General features: G+C 40.4%; 1 protein-coding gene across 9 annotated transcripts in view; it reads left to right on the top strand.

Annotated features, from left to right (window-relative positions):
- Nucleotides 1-27,093, top strand: part of ARL15 (ARF like GTPase 15) — a 338,161-nt gene that overhangs the window by 70,840 nt on the left and 240,228 nt on the right. Inside the window, exon 2 of one of the 9 annotated variants that reach the window (XM_078852765.1) lies at nucleotides 25,896-26,003. The exons of the other annotated variants lie outside the window; for them this stretch is intronic. Within the exon in view, the coding sequence (XP_078708891.1) occupies nucleotides 26,001-26,003 (3 nt within the window). The 5' untranslated portion in view covers nucleotides 25,896-26,000. The remainder of the gene's footprint in view (nucleotides 1-25,895; nucleotides 26,004-27,093) is intronic. 9 annotated transcript variants of the gene reach the window in all.

The raw sequence follows: 27,093 nt of genomic DNA, 5'->3' as shown, positions 1-27,093 counted from the left end.
CTGAGGAGCGGGGGAGGGGGGATAAACATGGGGAAATAGTTTTACGTTGTGTAATGACCCATCCACTCCCAGGCTCTATTCAAGCCTAAGTTAATTGTATCCAGTTTGCAAATTAATTCCAATTCAGCAGTCTCTCGTTGGAGTCTGTTTTTGAAGTCTTTTTGTTTTAATATTGCGACCTTTAGGTCTGAGATCAAGTGACCAGAGAGATTGAAGTGTTCTCTGACTGGTTTATGAATGTTATAATTCTTGACATCTGATTTGTGTCCATTTATTCTTTTATGTAGAGACTGTCCAGTTTGACCAATGTACATGGCAGAGGGGCATTGCTGGCATATGGTGGCATATATCACATTGGTAGATGTGCAGGTGAATGAGCCTCTGATGGAGTGGCTGATGTGATTAGGCCCTGTGATGGTGTCCCCTGAATAGATATGTGGACACAGTTGGCAACGGGCTTTGTTGCAAGGATAGATTCCTGGGTTAGTGGTTCTGTTGTGTGATGTGTGGTTGCTGGTGAGTATTTGCTTCAGGTTGGGGGGGCTGACTGTAGGCAAGGACTGGCCTGTCTCCCAAGATTTGTGAGAGTGATGGGTCGTCCTTCAGGTAGGTTGTAGATCCTTGATGATGCATTGGAGAGGTTTTAGTTGGGGGCTGAAGGTGATGGCTAGTGGCGTTCTGTTATCTTTGTTGGGCCTGTCCTGTAGTAGGTGACTTCTGGGTACTCTTCTGGCTCTGTCAGTTTGTTTCTTCACTTCCGCAGGTGGGTATTGTAGTTGTAAGAATGCTTGGTAGAGCTCTTGTAGGTGTTTGTCTTTGTCTGAGGGGTTGGAGCAAATGCGGTTGTATCGTAGAGCTTGGCTGTAGACAATGGATCGTGTGGTGTGGTCTGGGTGAAAGCTGGGAGACAGGCCAGTCCTTGCCTACAGACAGCCCCCCAACCTGAAGCAAATGCTCAAATAAATTGGTTAGTCTCTAAGGTGCCACTAGTACTCCTTTTCTTTTTACACATATTGAATCCATTTCCCCATGTTAAGTATTCTGTAGGGAGAGTGGTCACTTTTGATAAGCTATTACCAGCAGGAGAGTGAGTTTGTGTGTGTGGTTTTTGGAGGGGGGTGAGGGAGTGAGAGAACCTGGATTTGTGCTGGAAATGACCCACCTTGATTATCATACACATTGTGAAGAGAGTGGTCACTTTGGATGGGCTATTACTAGCAGGAGAGTGAGTTTGTGTGTGGGGGGGCGGAGGGTGAGAAAAGCTGGATTTGTGCTGGAAATGGCCCAACTTGATGATCACTTTAGATAAGCTATTACCAGCAGGACAGTGGGGTGGGAGGGGGTATTGTTTCATGGTCTCTGTGTGTATATAATGTCTACTGCAGTTTCCACGGTATGCATCCGATGAAGTGAGCTGTAGCTCACGAAAGCTCATGCTCAAATAAATTGGTTAGTCTCTAAGGTGCCACAAGTACTCCTTTGCTTTTTGCAAAGACAGACTAACATGGCTGTTACTCTGAAACCTGTCACACCTTCTTGTCAACTGTCTAAATGGGCCATCTTGATTATCACTACAAAAGGTTTTTTTCTCCTGCTGATAATAGCTTATCTTAATTCATTAGCCTCTTACAGTTTGTATGGCAACTTCCACATTCTCTGTATGTATGTGTGTGTATATATATATATAATATATATATCTTCTTACTATATGTTCCATTCTGTGTATCCGATTAAGTGGGCTATAGCCCACAAAAGCTTATGCTTTAATAAATTTGTTAGTCTCTAAGGTGCCACAAGTAATCTTGTTCTTTTTGTGGATACAGACTAACAGGGCTGCTACTCTGAAACCTAGGTACTTAAGGCCCTCTTCACCATAGAATGGGAATCATAGCAGCTCTGTCGAGAAACTACAGCTTTATTCTAGTTCTGAAGGGTTAGCCTGGCTCTTGCTGAGAAACTCCCACATACCTTTCTTTGTCTGTCTTCTAGTTTCATAGTCAAAATAGAGGCCTCATACCAAACTTGGTCTTACTCCAGCAGTTTAAAAGAATCAGCCACCAAAGACACATATTCTGTGGGGCAGTGAATTTGCCTGAATTGTGAGCTGCTTACGAGACACATGGGCTTTCTGGAACTGCTATAGAAGGGATTTTGGAGGCTGGATTAATGCCTAAGTCTCTTTTGATTGGGGTGCAGCACTTGTCCATCCCCACCATCTAGGCATCATCCACTGCCAGCGGGAATCTAAATGTATTCTTTGGTAGCAGGATATGCTAAATGCTTATGTAAGTGGACCTAGAATGGTTGCCAGGCGTCTGGTTTTCTACCCGAACGCCCGGTCGAAAAAGGACCCTGGCGGCTCTGGTCAGCACTGCTGACCAGGCTGCTAAAAGTCTGGTCGGCAGGGCTAAGGTGGGCTCCCTGCGGCTCCTGGAAGCGGCTGGCATGTCCCTGCGGCTCCTAGGCGCAGGGATGGCCAGGGAGGCTCCATGCACTGCTCCTGCCCCAAGCGCCATCCCCACAGCTTCAATTGTCCAGGAACCCACTTCCGCATCCTGAACCCCTCATTTCTGGCCCCACCTCAGAGCCTGCACCCCCAATTGGAGCCCTTACTCCTCCCACTCCCCAGCTCCCTGCGCCAGCCTGGTGAAAGTGAGTGAGGGTGGGGGGAGTGCGAGCGATGGAGGGAGAGGGGACGGAGTGAGTAGGAGATGGGGCCTCAGAAGGAGTGGGACAAGGGTGTTTGGTTTCGTGCAATTAGAAAGTTGGCAACCACAGGATCTAGCAAAAAAGTCTATGCACAAGATAGCAACTTTAGTGTCAAATGCAGAAGTTTTAGTTTATAATTGTTAACTTCAGTGAATTTAGACAATATTAAGAAGCCAGTGATATTGCATATAATCTAAGTTTAGTCATAAAACTGTGGGGCATACATAATTGCTTCTATGCCCTATGTCAGGGCCTACATTAAATTCCTTAAAGATCACATCTTTTTTTAATCTGTCCCAATATGTATGTATTCATTGATGGAAATGTGTCTGACCTTTTGTACTATAGCTTGCTAAAACTATCATGCTGTGTTAAACATAGTTTTTTGTAGTTTGCTTTGGCTTGCTGTAACTGTAGATACTGCCATATTTAAAATTTGGTTTGTTTAATTTATTTTGTTTATGGCTGTTTGGCTGACAAGAGTATTTCCAAGTCTCTTGAAGGCCTCTGATAGCTCAGAATCATTTGAGACTTTGCAAGCTAAGCTGTTGGAATTTGGCCTGAATAGCATGAAAAATCACTTTTGTGAGCATATATCTTTCTGCTACACTACAAACTTTGTTTAATAATTTAGCAAAAAAAGCTGTTGACCCCTTATTGTTTTGGTGGTTAGCATGTATTTGTATAAGATTTATGTCCTAAGAGAGGAATGTGGATTGCTTTAGAGAAGTGTCCTTTACTGCATCAGCCAGACATTTCTTAATCTGTTCCAATGTGGGCATGTGCAGACACTCTTGGAAATATTTTTCTCAATTCTGAGGTTTCCCTGTAACAAGTCCTGAACAAGCATGTGTTCTCAGCAGGAACTGATCTTGTCTTATTTTAAATGACAGCTCAGTGATTATCCTTCCTTTCAAACATGTTACATTGAAGGTGAGTTTTCCCTAGTGTCTTGTCTTGAACAAAATGTGTTTGGACTGTAGCCTAGTAAAACCCATCTGTACAATCACCAGTGTAGAGGCAGTATTAAAATTTAAGTTATAGCACTCAAGTTAATGCAAATTTATTACAGCTGTTAAAATGCAAGTTGAGAGTACCTTTGAACCTAAACAGGGGAATTTATAGTGTGGTGCTGCTTTTCTGAAACCTGTCAAGGTAAAAATGGCACCTTCTAACTCAACAGACCTGTTCCTTATGTGTATTTGGAGTCCTGTATCTGTTTGCTTCTGTGTCTAAAGTAAATATTTACTGTTTTTTACTTCTCATTGCACTGGAGGATCACTCTAACTGAAAGAAAGTGAGTTGTGCTCTAGTCCTCTAGAAACAACTTCAACAGAATTGTTTGTTAAACTCACATCAGATCTCTGGAAATCTGTTTGTGCAATCCCATCAACAGATTTCCAGATGTGACTGAGGGTATAATTTACCTCAAAGAATCTTTACTGTTGATGTAGGACAAGGAAAGTACCCTGCTTTTCGATCTGAAGTTGTCTGCAGCATTGACTGGTAGCAAAGGTGTTCTTTTACTTGAAAGTTGGACACTTTTAGTTTGTGTGAAATAAATTTTCATGTTTATTATAATGCATAGCAAATAAAACTAAGTGGAGGATTAAACCTTATTCTTCATGCTGTTTGTATTGAACTTTACATGTTGCTTTTCAGCAGCTATTAGTCAGTGAATGTTTCACCAGGGATGAATTTGATCCAACATTAGCAAACTTATTTTTATTCTTCAAGTAGTTTCCCAGTGGGTGCTCAATTTGAGGTGCACATGCATCATTGATCAGAGATCTTTGGGAGTAGTGCCCGTTTAGCCCATGCAGGCTGCCTACACATCCTCGTGCCCCGTACTGAGGCTATATAGGGCTGTGTGAGCGAACTGCCCTCAGTTCACTCTTAGTTGCCTTTGGCCTGAGAGGAGTCTAGTATGTGCCTGTTTGATGCGTGCCTCTTTTATTAGTATTTAGATCCCACTGCATGCTGCTTCTGAATGCAAACAGCCTGAGACTGAGCTGCTGCCTGTTTGTGGGTCTAGTGCACTACAGATTGCCCTCAGATCCCGATATTTCAGACGCTACACAGAACATATGCAACAAGCAAGAACACTGGGTTAGTTACGTTTTGCCATTCCCTGCCATCTTTCCCTTGGTGCAAACGGGAGTCCTGAACACCTTGATTTCCAGCACCCTATTGCCTGCACCTGATGAGGGCTGAAGCCCCCTGCGGCTGCTGACATTGCTGTCCCAATCCTGAAAGAATGGTACCAAATTGGGGGGGGGGGGGGGGATCAAGACTGCAGTAGCACAAGGTTTTTTTTCTCAATACCATGCTGAATTAGTACCTTGTCAAGAAGCTGCCATCACTGTGAATGAACAGTGATCGTGGCTGCAGGCCTAAGCTTTTTAGTGAGGCTTTTTATTGCCTTTACAGAGCACAAGCGCCCATCTGCATATTCCTTCAATACCACATATGCCCCCTTTCTCTTCTGGTCAGTTTTTGAGTGTGTTAAGCGCAGGGACATTGCTGCTGAAGATAGTTATACGTCTGTTATATTTAATGCATGCTGGGACCTGTCCGCTTTAAAAGCGCGAGAGAAAGTAATGACGAATGCCACCTTAAAAGAAATAGCCTCCTTCCCACAGTTGCAGATCCATGGCAGAGCCTGTACTAATCCTGTCAGGGTTTCCAGTGTTTTGGGTAACTTGTCTTCCCTCTTGCATCCACCCCTTTTGGACTGCCCTTCTAAGCGTTTCTGCACTATGAAATACTGGCATGGGTCTGGGAAACCTACCAATCTACTTCAGTAGGACAGGCCTGCTAGCTGGCCAGAGACAGTGGAGGGAGCCAAACTGTGGTGGGTCAAGAACATCACTTATCGCACAACCTGGTGTGTCAGTATGGGCCGTCCATGGTGAAGCCCTTCCTGTGTCCTAAATTCCATGAACTCTGAAAGAATGGCCATATAGGCCCTCGAAGTCTGTGGGGGCAACGGAATCCTCTGCTCATTCCATAGCTGTCTTGAGCCAAGATTTTGATGTCGTTGGGGCATTGCCTATGGATGCTTGCTGGGCAGGGGGGTGAGTTCTCTGAATTTGTCCTGAAATTGAGAACGTTTTGGTGACACAATTATCCACTCCCAGGAAACACGCTGCATGAAAAAGGATGTTAAACCATAGGCAGTGTAAAACGAAGGACCTCACAAGCCTCATTTACCCGAGCAGTCTTAGCTGTCTATTTACAATATAGACCACAGGTTGGTTGATTGCACCAGAAATAGACTTTTTTGTTCCGAAAGTTTGCCCCCCAAATAGTGACCCCTACCAGTATAGGGGAAAACAAGGAAAGTCCTGTCCGCTGTAATACTCTGAGCCACTCAGCTTTCTGGGCACCTCTGTGCACACCACGTTCCCTGAAGGTTATCTTCTGAGATGTCAGACTGTACCTGCAGCTCAGCTTTGAGCCACCAGTCTGAATGCCATATTGAAATGCCATTAAACTCTTCTGGGAATCTTTCCCATACTTCTAAGTCGTCTTTCATTTTCTCTTGTCACTCTGATAAAGCGTTTGGGGGGGTTCACGCTCCAGAGAAGGCTGATGCCAGATGGGCACAAGAGTGGTGGCTCCCAGGCCAGCATTATTATGCAAACTTCAGGTGCCCTATGATCATCTGTAATTTTCTTTGCCTCTTTGAAAGCCTGTATCAGTGCCCTAATTCCAACTTCTCTGTAGGTAACCTAGAAAGATCCTGAACTGTGTCTAGTTTGATATCCATGCATGTTACTCTTTGGGTACGGCCTTCTGTTTTTTCTGTGGCAAGGGGAATCCTGAGGCACTCAACTAGGTTGTGAAATGCCAGAAGCATGTGCTCACATTTGCATGTCCTTACCCTTCCTTCAAAAGGGAAGTTGTCAAGATGGTGCACCCTGTGAGGCAGGCTAGTCTCATGCACAATTGCCCACTCCAGCATAGAGCTGAATCTTTCAAAAGTGGTATATGACACCGAGCACCCCATGACTTTACCAAAATAGTAGTGGCCCTCAAACTGAAACCCAAGCAGGTTAAAGTCCATGGGATGTCACATTTTACCAACAGGGCCAAGGGCCACACTCCCTAACCATGGCTACCACAGTGTCATGTGACTAATATCTCACTGAACACAGCTGAGGGTCAACACAATCATTTTCTGATGAGGCCCAGGGGGTAGGAAAGGTGATGGATTGGCCTGTATTTCACTCTTGACCTTTTCAGTACCATAGCCAGGATTGATATGCACAATTCTGGCATTGGAAGGGGCCTGCTGCCACCTCTGCTGCCCCCCCTCCCCCCCACTATATGCTCAAAGACTTCAATGGACTTCAAGCTCTCTGCCCAGGAGTAGCACCGTGTGCCTTCACAAAGGCTTTGAAAACCAGTCCCAAATCCATTCCGTAAGTAAGCAGCATCTGTTTTCCTAGGGTAGTCCAATAACAAGTTATATAACACCCGTATCTTAAGTGGAAAGGGAGCCTTTTCTGTAGTTCAGGGGCGGGCAAACTTTTTGGCCTGAGGGCTGCATCGGGTTTCGGAAATCGTATGGAGGGCTGGTTAGTGCAGGCTGTGTATCCCCAAACAGCCAGGCATGGCCTGGCCCCTGCCGCCTATCTGCGCCCCCTGATTGCCCCCCCCCCCGGGCTCCTGCCCCATCCACCCCCCCCGTTCCCTGTCCCCTGATTGCCTCATCCAACCCCCCCCTGCTTCCTGACTGCTCACCCCGGGACCCTAGCCCCATCTAACCACCCCTTCTCCCTGTCCCCTGACCACCCCTGGAACCCCTGCCCCTGACTGCCCCTGACTGCCCCCCGCTGCCCCATCCAACCCCTCCTCCTTGCTGACTGGCCCCCTAGGACCCCACCCGCATTCAACCCCCCTGCCCTCTGACCGCCCTGACCCTTATCCACATCCCCACCCCCTGACCACCCTCCCAAACTCTCCTGCCTTCTATCCAACCCCCCCCCCCCGCTCCCTGCCTCCTTACCGCGCAGCACAGAGCACCGGGCCGGGCTCTGCAGCTGCGCTGCCCCAGGAGCTCCCAACGCCGCCACCCAGAGCATTGCGCCGACGGCGCAGTGAATTGAGGCTGCAGGGGAGGGGCAACAACAGGTGGGGGTCAGGCCAGGAGCTCAGGGGCCGGGCAGGAAGGTCCCACTGTAGTTTTCCCACTTCTGCTATAGTTACTGGCTCCCCCTGTAGCATCTCCTGAGGCACTAGGACCTTGTGGACCCCTCTTTCCTACTCCCATGCCCTTTTTCTCCATAACAAGAGCGTGCACTATGCTGAACTCCTCATCTTCTACAGTGGTGTTTTTGTTCCCAATGCAGGTACAAACATTTCCTATTTTTAAATGGAACACGCACATTGGCTTTTATGTTGGCGTTTTGAAGCTGAGGTTTTGGCATTGGCAAGCTGCTGTCTGTGAATGCCAGCTGGGTAGGGCGGTAAGGAGTCATACTAGTCAGCCAAAGTTCCTTGTCTGTTTTACCTCGCAGTAAATCAGGCTCCTCTGCTGCCCTCTGCCTAAATTCCCTGTCATACCTTAACCATGCTACTCCCGGCCACATGTAGCATGAGCCCTTGCTATTAAGTTCTCATAGTTAAACAAGGAAATACACTTCTTGGGCTTCTCACACAAATGATACTTGCATAAATGTAAAGGACTGCAAACCAGTTCTCAAGAGTTTGAGACACCTTAGGCCTGTGGGCTTTGTCCTCCTTGGTTTTGTATTGTTTGCCCCCATTCTCTGTCTGCTCTTCCTTGAATAGCAAGGTAAGTAAATCCACAAATTCCCCTCTCCAAATCTTCTCTTTACACCTTTAGACAGGTGATTGCTAAGAGGGTGATCGGATCCCTAATGAGCTCTAGGATCATCAGCTGTTGTCTTCTGATTGTGTTTTGCTAGGAATGATGGGGGAAGGGTATTCTTCCCTAATTGCGCTGTATTCCTTTGTGGGATTTCAGTCCCACCCCAAACCTGTGAGTGTGCTACCCTCTCCTCTGAGAAGGGCCCACTCTTATCAAGCAGACTGCCCAAGCCTGCCAATGATTTTGTCAGGCCAGCTCATGTCCCTTGGGGGCGGGGAGTGTCCGAGGGAGGATGGACCTGGGTTGCCACCCTTGCCCCGGGCACCGTGGTTGGCAGTCCCCTTATTTGGTATAGGAAGGATGATGACTAACCCCAACGCTGCACCCTGAGGATGCCTGTTGGACTCTTGGCAGGTTATGGGAGTGAGGTGCAGGCCCAGGTGCACTCACCCACTCCTTGTTATCTTCCTCCACCTTTAAATCCTGGGAACTGGGGAATACTGACAAAACATCACCCATCTCTTCCAGCTGGCCTATGGGTGCCAGAGACTCCCAAAGAGACGAGCTACTTATTTTCCATTGGCAAGTCCCTTACTTGCTACTGGGACTGTCCCCCTTTCACCACTGGCCCCATCAATTTCCCCCACCCGTTGATGTGGGTGGGTGGCATTTGTCTAGCTTCAATGTCCAGCCATTGGATCTTGTTACACCTTTTGTCTGCTAAATTGAAGAGTCCTCTATTTTCATGTTGCTGTTCCCCATGTAGGTACTTACAGATGGCGATCTAGTTATCTGTTAACATTCACTTTGTTAAACTAAATAGGCTCAAGGAGGTCAATTAATGTAAGAGATGTTTTCCAATCCTTCAGTCATTCTCATGGCTCTTCTCTGAACCTTCTACAGTTTATAAACATCCTTCATGAATTGTGGACACCAGAAATGGACACAGTATTCAGTTAGCAGTGACACCGGTGCTGGATATACTCCTGACAGAACTCTGCGCCCGTATGGGGGTGCAGAATTCATATGGCCTGCATATTTCTGTGTCCCTTGCGCAGGAAAATGCAAAAGAAATCTGTCTGGGGACAGGCATCTCTCCCTTGGCAGCCCAGGCAGCACGTCTGTTCCAGCGTGCCTGGAGCAGCTTCAGAGACGCAGATCGCTGCAGGGCTCGCGGGGGGAAGGGGCTTGGTGTGCGTGCAACACACACACAACAAATTTATTTGAGCATAAGCTTTCGTGTGCTACAGCTCACTTCATCGGATGCATGCCATGTTAATTATTCTATTGTTAGTTAACTGTTCCCATTCTCATTCAATTCCCTCAGGAGTATAAAAACCTGTTAAAGTTTTAAGGCCCTGAATTGTCAGAGTGATGTAAAGCCTTATAAATGACAGTAAGGGAATCAACTAGGAAGATCTATGCACTTTCTCACTTTTTTCCTGTGCCAAAGTGGCACAATGGGGTTAGATTTTTACTTACCTATTTAAAAAAAAAAAAGAGAAGACTTTTGAGGGCAAATAAAACATTTACCAAGCAGTCAATAAAATGTCAGGACAATCAGAACCAAGCACTTCCCAAAGTACCCAGCTAAGTCCAGGACAATGATTAGCAAAACTGTATGACTTTCATGTGTGAAAGTTTGAGCAATTTAAAATGACAATCTTCTTTTCTCTTTTCTTTTTGTTTGGTGTTCTGTAATGTAATTTTAAATGAAAATCCAGGATTATAACTGGAATGCAGGGTATTAGTTACCAAGTATTTGTAACTTAACTTTCACATGTTTAGGAAATGTTGAATAGTTATTGTGACTTCTTTCTGTATTGTAGTTGAAATAACTTACCAAAACAATTGAAACTTGTATGATGATATTGCATTATTTTGACAAATACAATTTGCATCATTTTGCATATTTTAAAATTTTTGGTGCATAATTTTAATTTTTTTGTCACAGAATCCCCCCAGGAGTATGAATATAGAGGGTAGAATAACTTCCCCAGTTTATGCATCCAAGGATTGCATTAGTCCTTTTGGCCACAGTGTCGCACTGGAGCTCAGGTTTCATGGTAAATCATATAAACATAAGTCTTTTTCAGTCTCCATTTTCCTCATCCTGTAAGTTTTGTCTTTTGTCTTTGTTCCTAGATATATCTATTTACATTTGACCGTATTGAAACACACCTTATTTGTGCCCAGGTTACTAAATGATCCAGATTACTCTGTTTCAGTGATTTGTCCACTTCATTATTTACCAGTCTCCCAATCTTGGTGTCATGTGCAAATTTTGTCATTAAGGATTTTATTTTCTTCCAGGTCATTGATAAAACCATTAAATAGTGTAGGTTAAGAAACCAATTCCTTCAGGTCCCCACTACAAATACAACTGTTTGATTCCCTGTTTACAATTACATTTTGAGACCTATCAGGTAGGCAGTTTTTGATCCATTTAGTATGTGCCATATTAATTTTGTGTCATTCTAGTTTCTTAATCAAAATGGTGTGTTAACAAGTCAAATGCCATGCAGAAGTCTATTACATCAACACTGATCTTTTATCATCAAACTTGTAATTTTAAAAAAAAGGAAGTTATTTAACTGCATCTGTTTTCCATAAACACATGTTGGCATTAATTATACTCTCAGCCTTTAATTCCCTAAGAGCTGTACCATTATTTTTGCATGGAATTGATGTTAGGCTGACAAGCCTGTAACCGGGTTACCCTGGTTACCCTCCTTAAATATTTGTATACTGTTAGGTTTCTTCCAGTCCTCTGGAAATTTCCCACTGTTTCAAGACTGACTGAAGATCAACACTAACTGTCCAGAGATCATCTCAGCTTGCATCCAAGAGTTTTAAAAGAACAGGCTATCTGTCCTTGGTGATTTAAAAATGTCTGTCTAATAACTGCAGTAGCTGCTGTTTAACATCCTCTTGATTTAATCTTGGAATGGAAAGTATTTCATCATAATTTATTTGCCTTATTCCCAAATAGAAATATTTATTCAACAATTTTGCATTATTTTGGTAATTCTACCATTTCCATGTAGTAACGGACCAATATCATTGTTGGACTTCTTTTGTTTGTAATATAACTAAAAAACCCTCCATATTGTCCTTGATTTCTCCTTGTGTCCTTGCCTAATCATTTTTGACAGTTCTACAGTATTAACATATTGTGTAGAAATTGGTTCATGGTGCAGGAGTAAACTGATATTGCCTTAAATAATAGGATTTTGGTCAAAGAGCACCATGCATGAGTTAGATTGGCAGCCCGCTACTAAGCAAGGATGAACATTCTGAAATGTGCATGATTTTTGTATTAATAATGTCCACATTCTGCTGGTGGCCGTTCATTTGTTGCAGAGATATTGATGATACTTTGCATGAACACTTTGGTAGAGATTGTAGATGAGATGCTTTCATCTTTTTTGTTTAGTAACACCAGGGCAATGACAAGAAGCTGGTCACTTTTTAAAAGCAATAGTGTCAATGTTTTAGGTCTAAAATTTTGTATACTTTGAAGGATAATTGTGGGGGGGAGAGACACTTTAAAAATAGCATTATGATGTTCCACATTTCTCATGTCTCAGTAACTTTTGGGCCAAATGTATTGTGGTTTACAAATAGGTTTTGTCTAACTGTTGGCTTTGAGATCGGAAGTTAAGATGGGTGCTTTCCTGATTGTACATAATCAATAATAATAATAATAGATTTTTGTAGGCCAAATTCCAGAAACTGCTTAGTTTAGCAGATCAAAGTCTGTTCCCAGCTCTCTTGGATAAAAATTCCATTGTTTAACATGAACACTCTTTCTGACCATCACTGTTTCTCAAAACTTGTTTATGCATAAATTTCCAGATTTTTTTCTCCCCTCAATCTGATCCTTCAATTCAGGAGAATTACTATACGAAGAAAGCTGCAACTTGCTTGTGTTGCTTACATAAAACTCTACATGGGCATTCTTGCATACCATGCACAACTATGTTTTTTGAGCAGTTATAGGGCAAGGTTGAAGGGCGAGGATAACTTTGGGAAGACTGTGGTGACCCTGGCAATTACAGGCTGGTAAACCTAACTTCAGTACTGGGCAAAGTGGTTGAAGCTGTAGTAAAAAACAATTTTTTCAGACAATAGATGAATATAATTTGTTGGGGAAGAGTCAACATGTTTTTTGAGGGGAAATCATGCCTCACCAATCTACTAGAATTCTTTGAGCGGGTCAACAATCCTGTGGACAAGGGTAGGGATCCAGTGGATACAGTGTATTTAGATTTTTAGAAAGCCTTTGACAAGTTCCCTCACCAAAGGGTCTTAAGCAAACTAAGCTGTCGTGGGATAGGAGGGAAGGTCCTCTCGTGGATTGGTAACTGGTTACAAGATAGGAAACAAAGGGCAGGAATAAATGGTCAGTTTTCAGAATAGAGAGAAGTAAATAATAGTGGTGTCCCCCAGGGGTCTGTACTGGGCCTAGTCCTATTCAACATATTCATAAATGATCTGGAAAAAGGAGCAAACAGCTGGCAAAATTTTCAGATACAAAACTACTCAAGATAGTTAAGTCCCAGGCAGACTGCGAAGAGCCACAAAAAGATCTCTCCAAACTGGGTGACTGGGCAACAAAATGGCAGATGAAATTCAGTGTTGGTAAATACAAAGTACTGCACATTGAAAAACATAATCCCAACTATACATATAAAATGATGGGGTCTAAATTAGCTGTTGCCACTCTAGAAAGATCTTGGAGTCATTGGGGATAGCTCTTTGAAAACATCCACTCAATGTGCAACAGCAGTCAAAAAAGCCAACAGAATGTTGGGAATCATTAAGAAAGGGATAGAAATAAGACAGAAAATAGCATATTGCCTCTATATAAATCCATGATATGCCCACATCTTGAATGCCGTGTGCGGATGTGGTCGTCCCATCTCAAAAAAGATGCATTGGAATAGGAAAAGGTTTGAAAAAGAGCAATAAAAATGATTAGGGGTATGGAACAGCTGCCATACGAGGAAAGATTAATAAGTAGTCTCTTTTCTGCTTGGAAAAGAGATGACTGAGGCCTATAAAATCATGACTGGTATGGAGAAAGTAAATAAGGAAGTGTTATTTACTCCTTCTCATAACACAAGAACTAGGGGTCACCAAATGAAATTAATATGCAGCAGGTTTAAAACAAACAAAAGGAATTATTTCTTCCCACAACACCCAGTCAACATGTGGAACTCCTTGCCAGAGGATGTTGTGAAGGCCAAGACTATAACATGGTTTAAAAAAGAACTCGATAAATTCATGGAGGATAGATCCATCAATGGCTATTAGCCAGGATGGGCAGGGATGGGGACCCTAGCCTCTGTTTGCTAGAAGCTGGGAATGGGTGACAAGGAATGGATCACTTGATGATTACCTATTCTGTTCATTCCCTCTGGGGCACTTGGCATTGGTTATTGTCATAAAACAGGATACTGGTCAAGATGGACCTTTGGTCTGACCCAGTATGGTCCTACTTCTTATTCAGCCAATCGCTGAGTGGACTTGTAGGCTCTAAAGTTTTACATTGGTTTGTTTTTGAGGGCAGTCATGTAAAATAATTCTACATTCGTAAGTTACACTTTCACAATAAAGAGGTTGCACTATAGTTAAGGTTGTCAAGTGATTAAAAAAGTTAGGTGATTGCACGATCAAACAGTAATGGAATACTATTTATTTAAATATTTTTGGATGTTTTCTACATTTTCAAATATTGATTTCAATTACAACACAATACAAAGTATACTCACTTTATATTATTTTTGGTTACAAGTATTTGCACTGTAAAAAACAAAAGAAATAGTATTTTTCAATTCTCCTCATACAAGTATTGTAGTGCAATTTCTTTATTGTGAAAGTGCAACTTACAAATGTAGAATTATTATTTTTACCTGACTGCATTCAAAAATAAAGCAATCTAAAATTTTAGAGCCTGCCAGTCCACTCAGTCCTACTTCTTGTTCAGGCAATCGCTCAGACAGACAAGTTTGTTTACATTTGAAGAAGATAATGCTGCCTGCTTCTTGTTTACAGTATCACCTGAAAGTGAGAACAGGCGTTCTCATGGCATTGTTGTAGCTGGCGTTGCAAGATATTTACCTACCAGATGCGTTAAAGATTCATATGTCTCTTCATTCTTCAACCACCATTCCAGGGGGGGCACATCCATGCTGATGATGGGTTCTGCTCAATAACAATCCAAAGCAGCTTTCTTTTTTGGTGGTTTGGTTTCTGTAGTTTCCGCATCAGTGTTGCTCTTTTAAGACTTCTGAGAGCATGCTCCACACCTCGTCCCTCTCAGATTTTGGAAAGCACCCAAGATTCTTAAACCTTGGGTCAAGCACTGTAGCTATCTTTAGAAATCTCACATTGGTACCTTCTTTGTGTTTTGTGAAATCTGCAGCGAAAGTGTTCTTAAAATGAACAACATATGCTGAACCATCATCCGAGACTGCTATAACATGAAGTATATGGCAGAATGTGAGTAAAACAGAGCAGGGGATGTACAATTCTCCCCCAAGGAGTTCAATCACAAATTTAATTAATGCATTTCTTTTAACGAGCGCCGTCAGCATGGAAGCATGTCCTTTGGAATGGTGGCCGAAGCACGAAGGGGCATACGAAGGCTTAGCATATCTGGCACGTAAATACCTTGCAATGCCAGCTACAAAAGTGCCATGTAAATGCCAGTTCCCACTTTCTGGTGACATTGTAAATAAGAAGAGGGCAGCATTATCTCCTGTAAATGTGAACAAACTTGTTTGTCTTAGCAATTGGCTGAACAAGAAGTAGGACTGAGTGCACTTGTGGGATCTGCAGTTTTACATTGTTTTGTTTTTTGAGTGCTGTTATGTAACACACAACTCTACATTTGTAAGTTTTACTTTCACGGTTAAGAGGTTGCATTATGGTATTTGTATGATGAGAATTGAAAAATACTATTTCTTCTGTTTAATTTTTACAGTGCTAATATTTAGAATAAAAAATAATATACACTTTGATTTCAGTTACAACACAATATAATATATATGAAAATGTAGAAAAACATCCAAAATATTTAATAAATTTCAATTGGTATTCTGTTTAACAGTGTGATTAAAATGCTGATGAATTTTTTGAGCTAATCGTGTGAGTTAATTGCTATTAATCGACAGCCCTAAGTATAGTACTTGTATGAGGTGAATTGAAAAATACGATTTTCCTTTTTTTACAGTGCAAATATTTATAATAAAAATAATGTGAGCACTGCATACTTTGCATTCTGTGTTGTAACTGAAATTAATATAGTTGAAAATATAAAAAACAATCCAAAAATATTTATAATTTTAAATTGGTATTCTATTTAACAGTGTGATTTAAAACTGATTCATCACGATCAATTTTTTAAATCAGGTTAATTTGTTTTGAGTTAATTGCTTGAGTTAACTGCGATTAATTTATAGCCCTAATGTGTACACAATAAATGAAGAGTAAAATATAAGATCAAAACTTTATGGTGACATTTTTTAAAGAAAAGATAGTGTGAAAGAAAATTAAGTATCCTAGTATTTTCATGCTGAATAGATCCACTTGTTTAAGAAGTGGGAAGACTACCATTTTCTCAAAGAAACGTGTCTGCGGATCGTCTCATCCTGACGAGAGCCCAGTTATTTGGGGCTGTTGTGGGAATTCAGTTATATGTTCTGCAGAAAATGAGAAATTACATCTATAGCTTTACAATAATTGTAATTATAGCTTTCACACTGATACGTTTGACCATTATACTAAATTATCTCTAATATCTACCAACCACAAATTACTACATATGGTAACAGGTAGCCTGGCTTTATTGCCATGTAATCCGAGAGACATAAATAACTATGTACTGTAATTACATGGCAGTTACCACATAACTAAAAGTAGTTACGTGGTGGTTTGTGCCCTGTGCAATGTTGATATCTTTTTTTGCTTTCATAATGACATAGCACATATTTGTCTCTATTTTTGTGCATTAAATAAGTTTTCAGTATTTACAATATGATTATAGAAAAGGAAAAGTCTTTCATTAAAGTGAACCACTTCATCGCCCTTTGTTTCAAGTAGCGTGTATTGGCTGATACCCTCTCTCTTGCGTTTTGCTAAATGATAGTCTCTGTGGGTCAGTGGGGAAACCAACCTTTTTGACTAAATCTGTGATTTAATAGGTATAGCACCTCTATCATGGTTGGGGTGGGCTTTTCAGATGTTGTCCCAGAAAACTGACCAAGTGGGCACAATTCTTCTGTCCTGTAGACTTCTCTCTTTGTGGATGAATGTTTTGCTATCCTTGTTGTTTTTTCATTCCATAGCATGTTTATCAAAGCTATGACTCAAATGAAATAGGCATGGAAAAAGTCTTTTTGGTATTCCTTTAATTAACTGATGTATCCTTTCTACTGGCTTCTGTAATCGGGTTTATTTTGTTTCCTAAGAGAAAGTTAGTGTTTGTGCATCGATCAAGAAGTAAAACTGATGGAACAAATGTGCTTTATTTGACAAAATGAGATTTTATTTTATCAATTTAAATGTATATTCTTTATTTTTCTTATGGAATTGGGCAAATAATTTGGATAATCACATACATACGTTTTATATAATCTGCTATTAACATCTACAAACTACAAAAGAGTTTTAAAAAAAAACAACTTTTTAGGAAGCTGCATATATATATATATTTACAAATCTAATTAAACTGTTCCATTTTTTACTTTTTTGTTGTGTGTAGGTGAGAAGCATATTTTGTTACTGACACAAATATGTTGCAAGAGAATCTATTAATTTACATTTTTAAAGATGTTTTTTGTTTGACTCTGTTTTTCCTTAAGTGGTAATTAGAAGAGTACATGTAGATTTTAAGCATTCTTAGATTAGACCCAACTCTGGCTTGATTATGGAAGGTTTTTACAATGAAACTCGTCAGTAGATGGCAATGCTGTTCTACTGCAGTCTTGTAACTGCTGAAATATCAGAGTTTTTTTTAGCTTTGAACTCTGTTTAACATATCCTTCATGTCTATTCTGTTTCTGGAACTCTTGATTATAGTGATATTAAGTACTGTTTTAAGTAGAATTAGCTTAGTCACGTAAAAACAGTTATCAGTATTGAAGAAACACGAGTGCAGGTGTTAATATATAAAATAAATATATTAGAGTATGTATGGATGCCTCAGGTGTATATGTTGTGTGATTTAACCATGCCGAAAGTGTAGAGCTGGTTTAATATTGTACAATTAGTTATAAATAAGGCTTCATGTTAAATGGCAGAAAGCATTGGGGGTGTAGTTGTTTCCTTATCTTTTCTTGATCTTGTTTTGTTTTTCCCCTTTAAAGGTTACTTTTTACTAGTTTCTACTGCAACTTCTGTTGGTAGTGATGCACAGGACCTTCCTGTAACTGTCCCATTCTCCTCCCCGTCCCCCATTAAAACATTTCTTTGCAATTAAAACTTGATTCACAATTTACTAGTCTTGAGAGTCCCAACTCGGTACTGGGAATACATCTTGGCTCTTTATTCAAGATCATGGAATCTTTATAAATAAGCCTCTTTATTTGTTCCCTAGCAAACCTATGAGAGATTCCGTGATCGCTTGTTTTGTGCTCTGTGCTAGTCTGTTGGCAAGATTCACTTTCTTGAATAGTCGCCATGTTGAAAGGGGGTGAAACTGTGTTTTATGTATCACTTTAAAAAACAGTAGTAGAATAGACCCTTGTTGTAATTCGCACACTGTTAGCTGAAAGTTTCTTCAGTGCAATATGAGTATCCCTACCTAATGATGTATTTTGCTCTTTCCAGGTTTCTTTTAAAGATTTTATTAAAGTAAGATAAATATACACCCTTTAGTAATGTTCAAAATTTAACATACCACAGAATGTACAATTTTTTCTACACAATTAAATTTTAAGGGTGGATATTAAAATTTGGTAAGGTTGTCCTCTGAACAATTTATTTTTTGAAAATGTACCTCAAGTGCTTTACCAAATGCGTTTAACTGCTTAGCATTTTGCTTCGGTATCTTGTTTGCAAAGGAGCATAGAGCAATAATGGTCTGAAGGATTTAGTAGCTACTGTAAGAATTGCTTATAAAGTCTGCATTGTTGCAACAATTTTGCAGTGAAACATTAAGTATTTTTGGTCCAATTAGATATGACTTTAATTTTGCGTGTTCAGAGATAAATAATTAATGCATTTAACTGACAAACTTAAAATGCTACATTTGGGAATATTGATAGTAAAATACGTGCAAGAAATTAGTAACTGTTAGTGGTTACAGAAATGAGTTTTGCTCATCCCCACACTTATGGTGAAGATGCAACTTAAATTTTACAATGAACTAGAATAGTATGCTTGCTTAATAAATTATACATTTTATATGTGAAAGAATCACCTGTCTTGTGCATATCAGATACATGAATGGGAGACACATTTTTCATATTGTCTCCATCAAAATGGAATAAAAATGTTGCTCCTGCTCCCAAATGACACTCTAAATTAACAGCATGCTAGATTCATAGTGTAACTTTTTCAGGATTACTCAAAATCATTTGCTAGAGAGTGCATCGTTTACAAGCTGAATCAAAAAGGCAAATAAAGTTTAAATGAAACACTGCACCCCAAGTCTTCACAGTGATCAAAATGCATTATTTTTTTGGAAACTTATCTTAGTATCAGCAGATACTTCATAGGAAAAATATGGCATATCTCGTATCTAATTCTATTACGAAGCCGAACATAACTTTTCTACCGGTTGTTCGAATTGTTGCAAAATGCTATGCATGTAAAAAATCTGGTGTGTGTATGTGTATATATATGTATATATGTGTGTGTGTGTATATATATATATATAGATATATAATATTTTAAAAAAGCTCTGATGAAAGGCAGTCAGATATTTAAAAATAACATTCTAGAAAATGTGTTGAGGTGAGGCATGCAGAGAACAGTTAATTATGCTTTCAGTGTTTATGGAGATCAAGTTTTATGAACTTAGGTTTTGCAACATGGATATTTAGCTTTTATTTTTAAATAAAATTTGAAGCTAGATTGTAGGAAGTTGCATTTGGGGGGTGGGGGAGTGTAGAAAGAAAATTGGCTTTGTTTCTAGTTTCTGCACAGCCAGACTTGCTCTTATGTTTGTAATATTTAGAGAAGTTCAATAGGGGGCCCTGGATGCTTTGATCTAATGCCACAGTGCAGTTTAATGAGAGAGAGGTTTTCAATATTGTCTGCAATATTGAAAATTCTGCCAGCTCAGTCTGATAGAATAAAATGTAAGATTTACACCTTGGAACCCCTCTCATATTTCTGGGCATTGTTTCTTTTTGAAACAGGTAATTACAAAAGTCCTCAGATCAATTTTTGTAAAGGGACTCCCTGATGGGTGCCATGACTGAAGTGTGACATGAGCCTTTTCCAATACAATGGGTGGCCTAACATTCCTCTGGAAGGCCAAGCTCATTAAATATTCTGTTCTTTTTTTCCACCCTCTCCCCCTTAGCTCGACTCAAGCTAAGTCTGAGGTTTCTTCACTGAGGACTTAGGAAAATTGCTTAGAGTTCTCAGATTGAATTTTTTATGTGTATGACTTCATGATGGCATTAGCATGTGCTTTGATCCATGTGTGAATGGCACTGGGTCGGCTCTTATTGCCATATCCAGATGGTGTTACAGGGAACAAACAGTTGTGTTTTAGGATTTCTCAATAGACTGTCTAGACTGGCCTTGCAGCAGACAGATACAGCCACCCATCAAATTAGCGTTTGTCAGATTTATGGTAATGGTTCACCAAAGCCTTCCTGTCATTGACATTAAGATTTACGCCTCCAAAGTTTTGTCTTCTGCAAAATGGAAAGTCTGATCTTTTTAAAAGTAAAAGAGGAAAAAAGTAATAAAGAAAATAATTTCCAAATTAATCACAACATTTTAAAAAGTGATTTTTTTTAAAGAAGTATCTGATTGTCACAGCTGGATTGATTAGGGAAACCTTTTTTCTCCCCCTTCAAATGATAATACGGATGTTCTGTTCTAGTCAGTGTCTCCCATATGCCCTTTTGGAAAGAAAAACATGTATGTGGATTACTACGGCTAGATTTTGCACTTTCATGTTACACTGGAGTAATATGAGCTGCTCCCTGTACGCAGTGGGAATAACCTTTTGACAGGCAGTATGTCCATTCTCAGTGGAAATGTTTTTCCAAGTCTGGCCAGACCTCCTTTGATCACGCCACCTCAAATGTAGGGGTCATAGCTACTATGCTATGTACTATGGCTGTTGACCAGAGAAAGATGATTTGCGGCGTGTGGAGGAATATTTAAATATAATCCAAACTCTTTTTGCGATTATCAGTATTTTGTGTGGCAAAGCTGATGAGTGTGCCGATCTGGAGCATTTAGGAAATTTTAAATTACTCTGAATGTAAATTTGGCTGGAAGCAAGAGGGTGTGTGTGTGTATGTATTGGCAGAATTCTAGTGCTCATCTTAGATTATTAGGGCTGTAGGAGTTGAACGTGCTCAGACATGTTTTGAAAATGTTTTTGTATTTGTTAAAGATAATTGACAAATGGTGAAGAACGTAGTGGGGTAATTAAAACATCCAGACATTACTGGTCAAGCAAACACAAAAGTGTGTTCAGAGGATGATTATGCTTAATGAAGATACTGGATGTTGTAAATTTTTGGGGTGACTGTCATTTTAGAAAGTGTCTCCCACCTTTGGTATAAATGACAGTAATTCCTTCCTAATGCAAGTCTTATGTCTTGGTCTTTTGATTTTAGTAGTATCAGGACATAAAATATAAACAAGATACCTTTGTATGTACAATAGACAAAAGATTCACCATAGGAAAATTTAAAACTGTTTCCCTCCCACCTCCCTTTATGCATATGTGTTTTTTGGGCTCACTTCTGCTCTGATGCACAGCAGCACACATTCCTCTATAGTGTAGAAAAATAAGCTAGCTCATTCTCCACAAATCCATAATCAGTGAATCTGATGATGTCCTCTTATTTTATTGAGAAGACTTCAGTACTTTTTATCTGTTTTTATCATCTTTGCTGATTGATACGCAACTTTCATCTGTGGAAGTATCTTAATGAAATGGTTAGGTTATCAGAGAAACAAATTTTTAATAGCAGATTAAAAATGATTTTTCTTTGATTGTGGATATTCAATTCTTATAGATATTGTTTCTGATTTGTGGGAAGACTAGTTTTTAGCTTTGTCAAATTGTCTCCATATTATATATTGTCTAAGTGGGAAAAACAGCCTTTTCTCTGATTATTCTTGAGTAGAGCTTAACGAATTTCTGGTTTTTATTTTATTTTAATGTTATTTATGCCATTGAAATTTGATTTTATATGCAGTATGGAGCTTTTATAAAACAACTTCATCTTTTAAACCCATTTAACGTTAGTTACCCATTCACTACATAGCTTTGCACATTTTTAAATAGCCTCTTAAAAATTGATTAAAATATTTTAACCTTACAGTAGGTTCACTTCAATTTCAGTGAATTTGGTGAAATGTGCAGGAAACCTGGGGGCAATATTTTCCAAAATCTAGTTACTGTTTTTCTTTTCCTATTTCTTGAGTAGAAGGGGAAACCCCTTACCAATTCTGAAAGTATTGGTACTGAATTCTTTCCTGAAGTTTCAAGGATGCAGACTTGCTGTGAGCATGCTTTCTTTTAATTTTGGTTTGGTAAGAACTTGAAATGAAAAGGTACTGCACACTTCCCAAAGTTGACTTGTTCTTATCAGATTAAAAAAACATGTAGTGAGTTGGAATTTTTGGAGATCACGATTTATCTATTGTCTTGCTGGATATAAAATATACTGTCGCCCTCTTCAGTGGGTATGGTTTATTGCACTGAACACTGCTGGGAATGGATTTAGCAGAGAAGAGAGAATAGAATGCCCTTTTAGGGCAGCCCAAGCCTATAAAAGATAACAAGGAAGGACTGTTAACAAAACATTGGCCAGATCCATGAAATATTGGTTTGTTGTGTTGCCCTGTTTGAGTTATTTTAAATTTCTGAGGTGAATCTAAGTTACATACTAGAGTCTAGAGACCCGACTGAGACTGAGGCTTGCATTTTGCTAGTACGAGGAAGTCCCTGCCCCAAAAAGTTTACAGCCTTCAGAAAAGACAAATACAGAGTTAACCTCTCCTACTTTCTTGGGTGAAGAAATAGTGAATATAATCACATTAGCCCTTTTGGCCAAAGCTTCTCACTGGGGGCTTATGTTCAGCTGATTATCCACCATGAACCCCGAGTGTTTTTCAGAGTCACTGCTTCTCAGGATGGAGTCCCTTATCCTGTAAGTATGGCCCGCATACTTTGTTCCTAGATATGACTTTACATTTGCTGTATTAAAACACATGTTGTTTACCTGCATCCAGATCACTCTGTATTGGTGATGTGTTCTCTGCATTATACCACTCTCCCAATCTTTGTCATTTGCAAGCTTTGCCAGCAATTTTGTTTTTCTTCTAGGTCATTGATAAATGTTTTAAATAGCACAGGATCAAGAACTGATCCCTGTGGGCCCTCACAAGAAACTCACCCATTCAAGGGTGATTTCCCATTTCCCATTATGTTTGAGACCTATCTGTTAGCCAGTTTTTAATCTATTTCATGTGTGCTATTTTGATTTTTATATTGTTCGAATTTCTTCTAGCTTCGAGAGAAGGTGAATGGAGGAGGGGAGAAAGAGGGAGGGAAGGAAAAAGTAGTATGGAAGGTAGTAGGCAGAAGTCGGACATCAGTGTGCAGAGATCCCTGCTGCAACTGCTTTTTGTCTGCTCCTTCCAGTTGAGTCTCTACATGTCTTCACTGCAGTTAACTTGTGTTGTCCTTAACCCCGTGTCTGTCCACATATGAAACCCTGTCACCGGTGTTTAGTGATGTTTTAAACCTGGGCTAACAGGTCTGTCTGGATATATAGCCTAGAGTTAAGTGCCACTTTTACTTGGGGACACAGGCTAAGTCTCATGAGTGCCTATAGTTCTCCAGTACCTTCCCACAATTCCCCTGTGTGCCTAGGAGGACAGGTAAGTTCTCCTGCAGTTCACTGTGAAAGAAACATGAAGCAGCTCAGCTTATTGCAGCACAGAGAGCTGTGAGATGGGTCCCCAGAAGTCCTAGCAAAAGACAAGGATGAGCACAGCACCAGTGATAGACTAACTCAGATGTGGCTTTGCTGTGTGGTTGCTAACAACCAGGCTAGGCCAACTCAGGTGTTCAGACTTGAGAGTGGATCACCAGGGTTAATTCTGCAGTGCAGCCATACCCTTAGTTCCCAGCCTAGATTCACACAGGAGTTTTTTCTTTCCCAAGCTCACATGACGGGGACACGGGCTGGTGTGTGTCAACCCTGGCAGTCCAGTTGCACCGAAGGGCAGGGATAGGGGGCAGAAGTAGCCCTGGATGGGTTTAGTACAATAGGAGGATGTTTATTGGGGTGGAGTGGCACCAGTGAGGTCAAAGGGCTCTAGTGAAAAGTCCAGTCCTCATCCAGTTCCTGGGGAGGTTGCTGGGTTTCCTACCAAAGTGCTGTCCCAGGACTTTGTTTTGGCGATGGAGCTCAGTGGCTGTTAAAATGGGGGAACTTTTTTCTCATCCCTTCCACTAATATCAGAGCCTGTTTATGTTTTGGGGAGTAGGAAGAGCTAAAAAATCCAAAAACAGTCCAAAAACATGTTTAATTTAAAAAAAAAACAAAAAAACCTTACTATTTTTAAACCTTTGGGGTTGGGAATACTATATTCTAAATGTAGGGACAATGTGATACCTGATACGATCGTGTTAGCAAATGCTGATTCTTTAAACCAAGACCATTGTTGCTTTCCAAAACGGGAGCAAAATGAAACTGACGGTTCTTAATTTCACCACTGCCCTGAATTATGGCGTTCTCAGCTTCATGCTGCTGCTGCTTGGGAAGCTCTGAGCAGCAACAGAGGCACTGGAACAACTCTCTGCATTCAAAAAGACAGTGTTGTGTCAATACGTTTTTCAGAAGGTTGTCTTTCCACCATATGAGCTGAAAAATCGGTTAAAGAAAATACTCATTTCTGCCGAAATAAGTTGTTTAATTCCCTCTATACATCATGTACATTTTCCTACTCGTCTCTATGAAATAAACAAGTGGATTTTTTATAACTCTAGTCATAGATTTTTTTTATTTTTTTTTTCTCCCTTTTTGACAGCGAGCATGATCTCAAGCCTGGTCTATACTCATGTTGTACGGGTGTAATTAAAATTAGTTTAAAAACAATTTAGGTAAATAGGTGCACACCTCTGTGTAACCAAACATCAGTTTCGTATCATAAATATACATATTGTACAAAGATAACAAGATTCTGGGTATTTTATTCCATGTTTACGGTCATCGTATGTAGTTTTTGGAATGGTTTAAGCGTTATTTTCTGTACAGTTACACATTTTCAATTTGAATGAGCTGTGTCGACTCTGGAGCCTTCTGTTGCTGTGTGTAAGATACATTAAATGTTTGGTTTAAATAAATAAAAAACATCCCTTTGTCATGTTTCCTTCTTTTCCCTGTTCCAGATGCACGGTGCTCTTGCTGTATTGCAGAGGGCTGACAATGATTGCTTTCTAAAGCTTATGCCTTTAGGTAATTGTTTTTCTGTAGTGGTACATTTTTAATAGCTTTCTTAATGTGCTGTGTATGAATAGGAAAATATTAAAAATCAAGCATCACAACTGAAAAAATATTGTGCTTTATAAGAGGCTTGGCCAACAGAACGTGCTATTCACTGAAGTGGATAGTTGCTGTAATAGAGCAGAATACCAGGTCCAACTGGAACAGGGAAGATATGTGGAACTTGAGGTATGGAATTTTGTCTACCTTCCTTTCTTTTTCCTATTTTAATAACTTTTTCCTCCATTGCAAGCGTAGAACTGAAAGAATCTGTCACATTTCAGTCCTCCTCTGTCTAAGAAAGTAATATCCATATGTTGGAAGTTCCCCATATCTTTTGTTCCCCATATGGTTCAGCTCTGTCTGTCTTGTGTGTGCGTGCGTGTATATATCTTGTGAATCTTGTGCTGGCACTGCCCACTCCAGTATCCTGGTGATGACTGTGGATGTCATGTCAGGTGACAGAGAGATGGTCCACTCCACTTGAACACCATGAAAATCAATTTCCAGGCCTCAGATTGAATCTGGTAGTGGACCATTCCTGGTCCTCCACACTACACGCATGTCTGGTGATCCTTCTTCACGTATTGCTTTGTAAAAAGTGCTGCATGTTGCATCAGCTTGAACGTTCTCATTCCTAGGTGTAGTGCATGGCACCATTTCTGCCTAGAAGTGAGGAATACATGGATCACTGTACTTGAGTCCCCATTCAATAGGAAGAGGTGCAACCTCCTGATCAGCCAAAGATGGTAAGAGTTTCTAGCTACTGTTGCTGTGCATCTAGGAGTGTTATGAGTACCTCTGTTAAACATTACATCCAGGATGTAGCAGTATTTTACTTGTGTGCGCAATCTTCTCTCAGTATTCATTTTTAGAATCTAACCTACCCTGTGTTAAAACTGGCAGTTCCAAAAAAGTGTGTCTACAAAAATAAAACTATACATCTGGAATATAGTGCACCAGATTCTAATCTCACATGAGCACGTATGCTTTGTAGGTACGAGTTCATGCACAGCATGTAGTTGCATCTAAAGCTAAAACCAGGCCTGCATTATACAAAAAGACCACAGCAGCTTAAATGGCTTATGCATCAATGAGAAGACAAGGCACCCTGTGTGAACTGTAGCAAGATTTCTGGATTCTGTGGCACTCTGTTGTAGCAAACTGGAACTTCTTTTGGAAGCCTCGTTTAAACTGAGGTTTTTAGTTATGAAAATGAATAACAGTAAAATAGCCCTGGGGTTATTTGGGTTTTCATATTAAATTAAGTTGATCTTCCACTATCCCACAGTTTCGGCATGTTAAAAGACTTGTATTGTAGATGTCAGTGAAGAAACCAGAAATTTGGGCTTTTGGTTCCTATGGATGGGTGGGAGGTGGCTTGTGATTGTGGGGTAAGCATATTAGGTGTAAGTCTGCTAACATGATCAACAGTGAAACAGTTAACAATATTGACATGCAAACTGTCATCTTTGGGGTGTCAAATGTGACAACTGATTGAGATGAATTGGGCAGTTCACCCTCACATTGTTCTTCGACTGTGTACAGACAGACTCGGGAAGATGAACACTACATTGATTTACACTTAGAATCATAGAATATTAGAGTTGGAGGAGACCTCAGGAAGTCATCTAGTCCAACCCCCTGCTCAAAGCAGGACCAACACCAACTAAATCATCCCAGCCAGGGCTTTGTCAAGCTGGGCCTTAAAAACCTCTAAGGATGGAGATTCCACCACCTCCCTAGGTAACCCATTCCAGTACTTCAGCACCCTCCTAGTGAAATAGTGTTTCCTAATCTCCAATTTAGACCTCCCCCACTGCAACTTGAGACCATTGC

This window comes from Lepidochelys kempii, chromosome 5 (assembly GCF_965140285.1).
Source record: "Lepidochelys kempii isolate rLepKem1 chromosome 5, rLepKem1.hap1, whole genome shotgun sequence".
Lineage (NCBI taxonomy): Eukaryota > Metazoa > Chordata > Testudines > Cheloniidae > Lepidochelys > Lepidochelys kempii.
The sequence above is the reverse complement of the archived record's forward strand: the minus strand, read 5'-3'. Positions and strand labels throughout refer to the sequence as shown.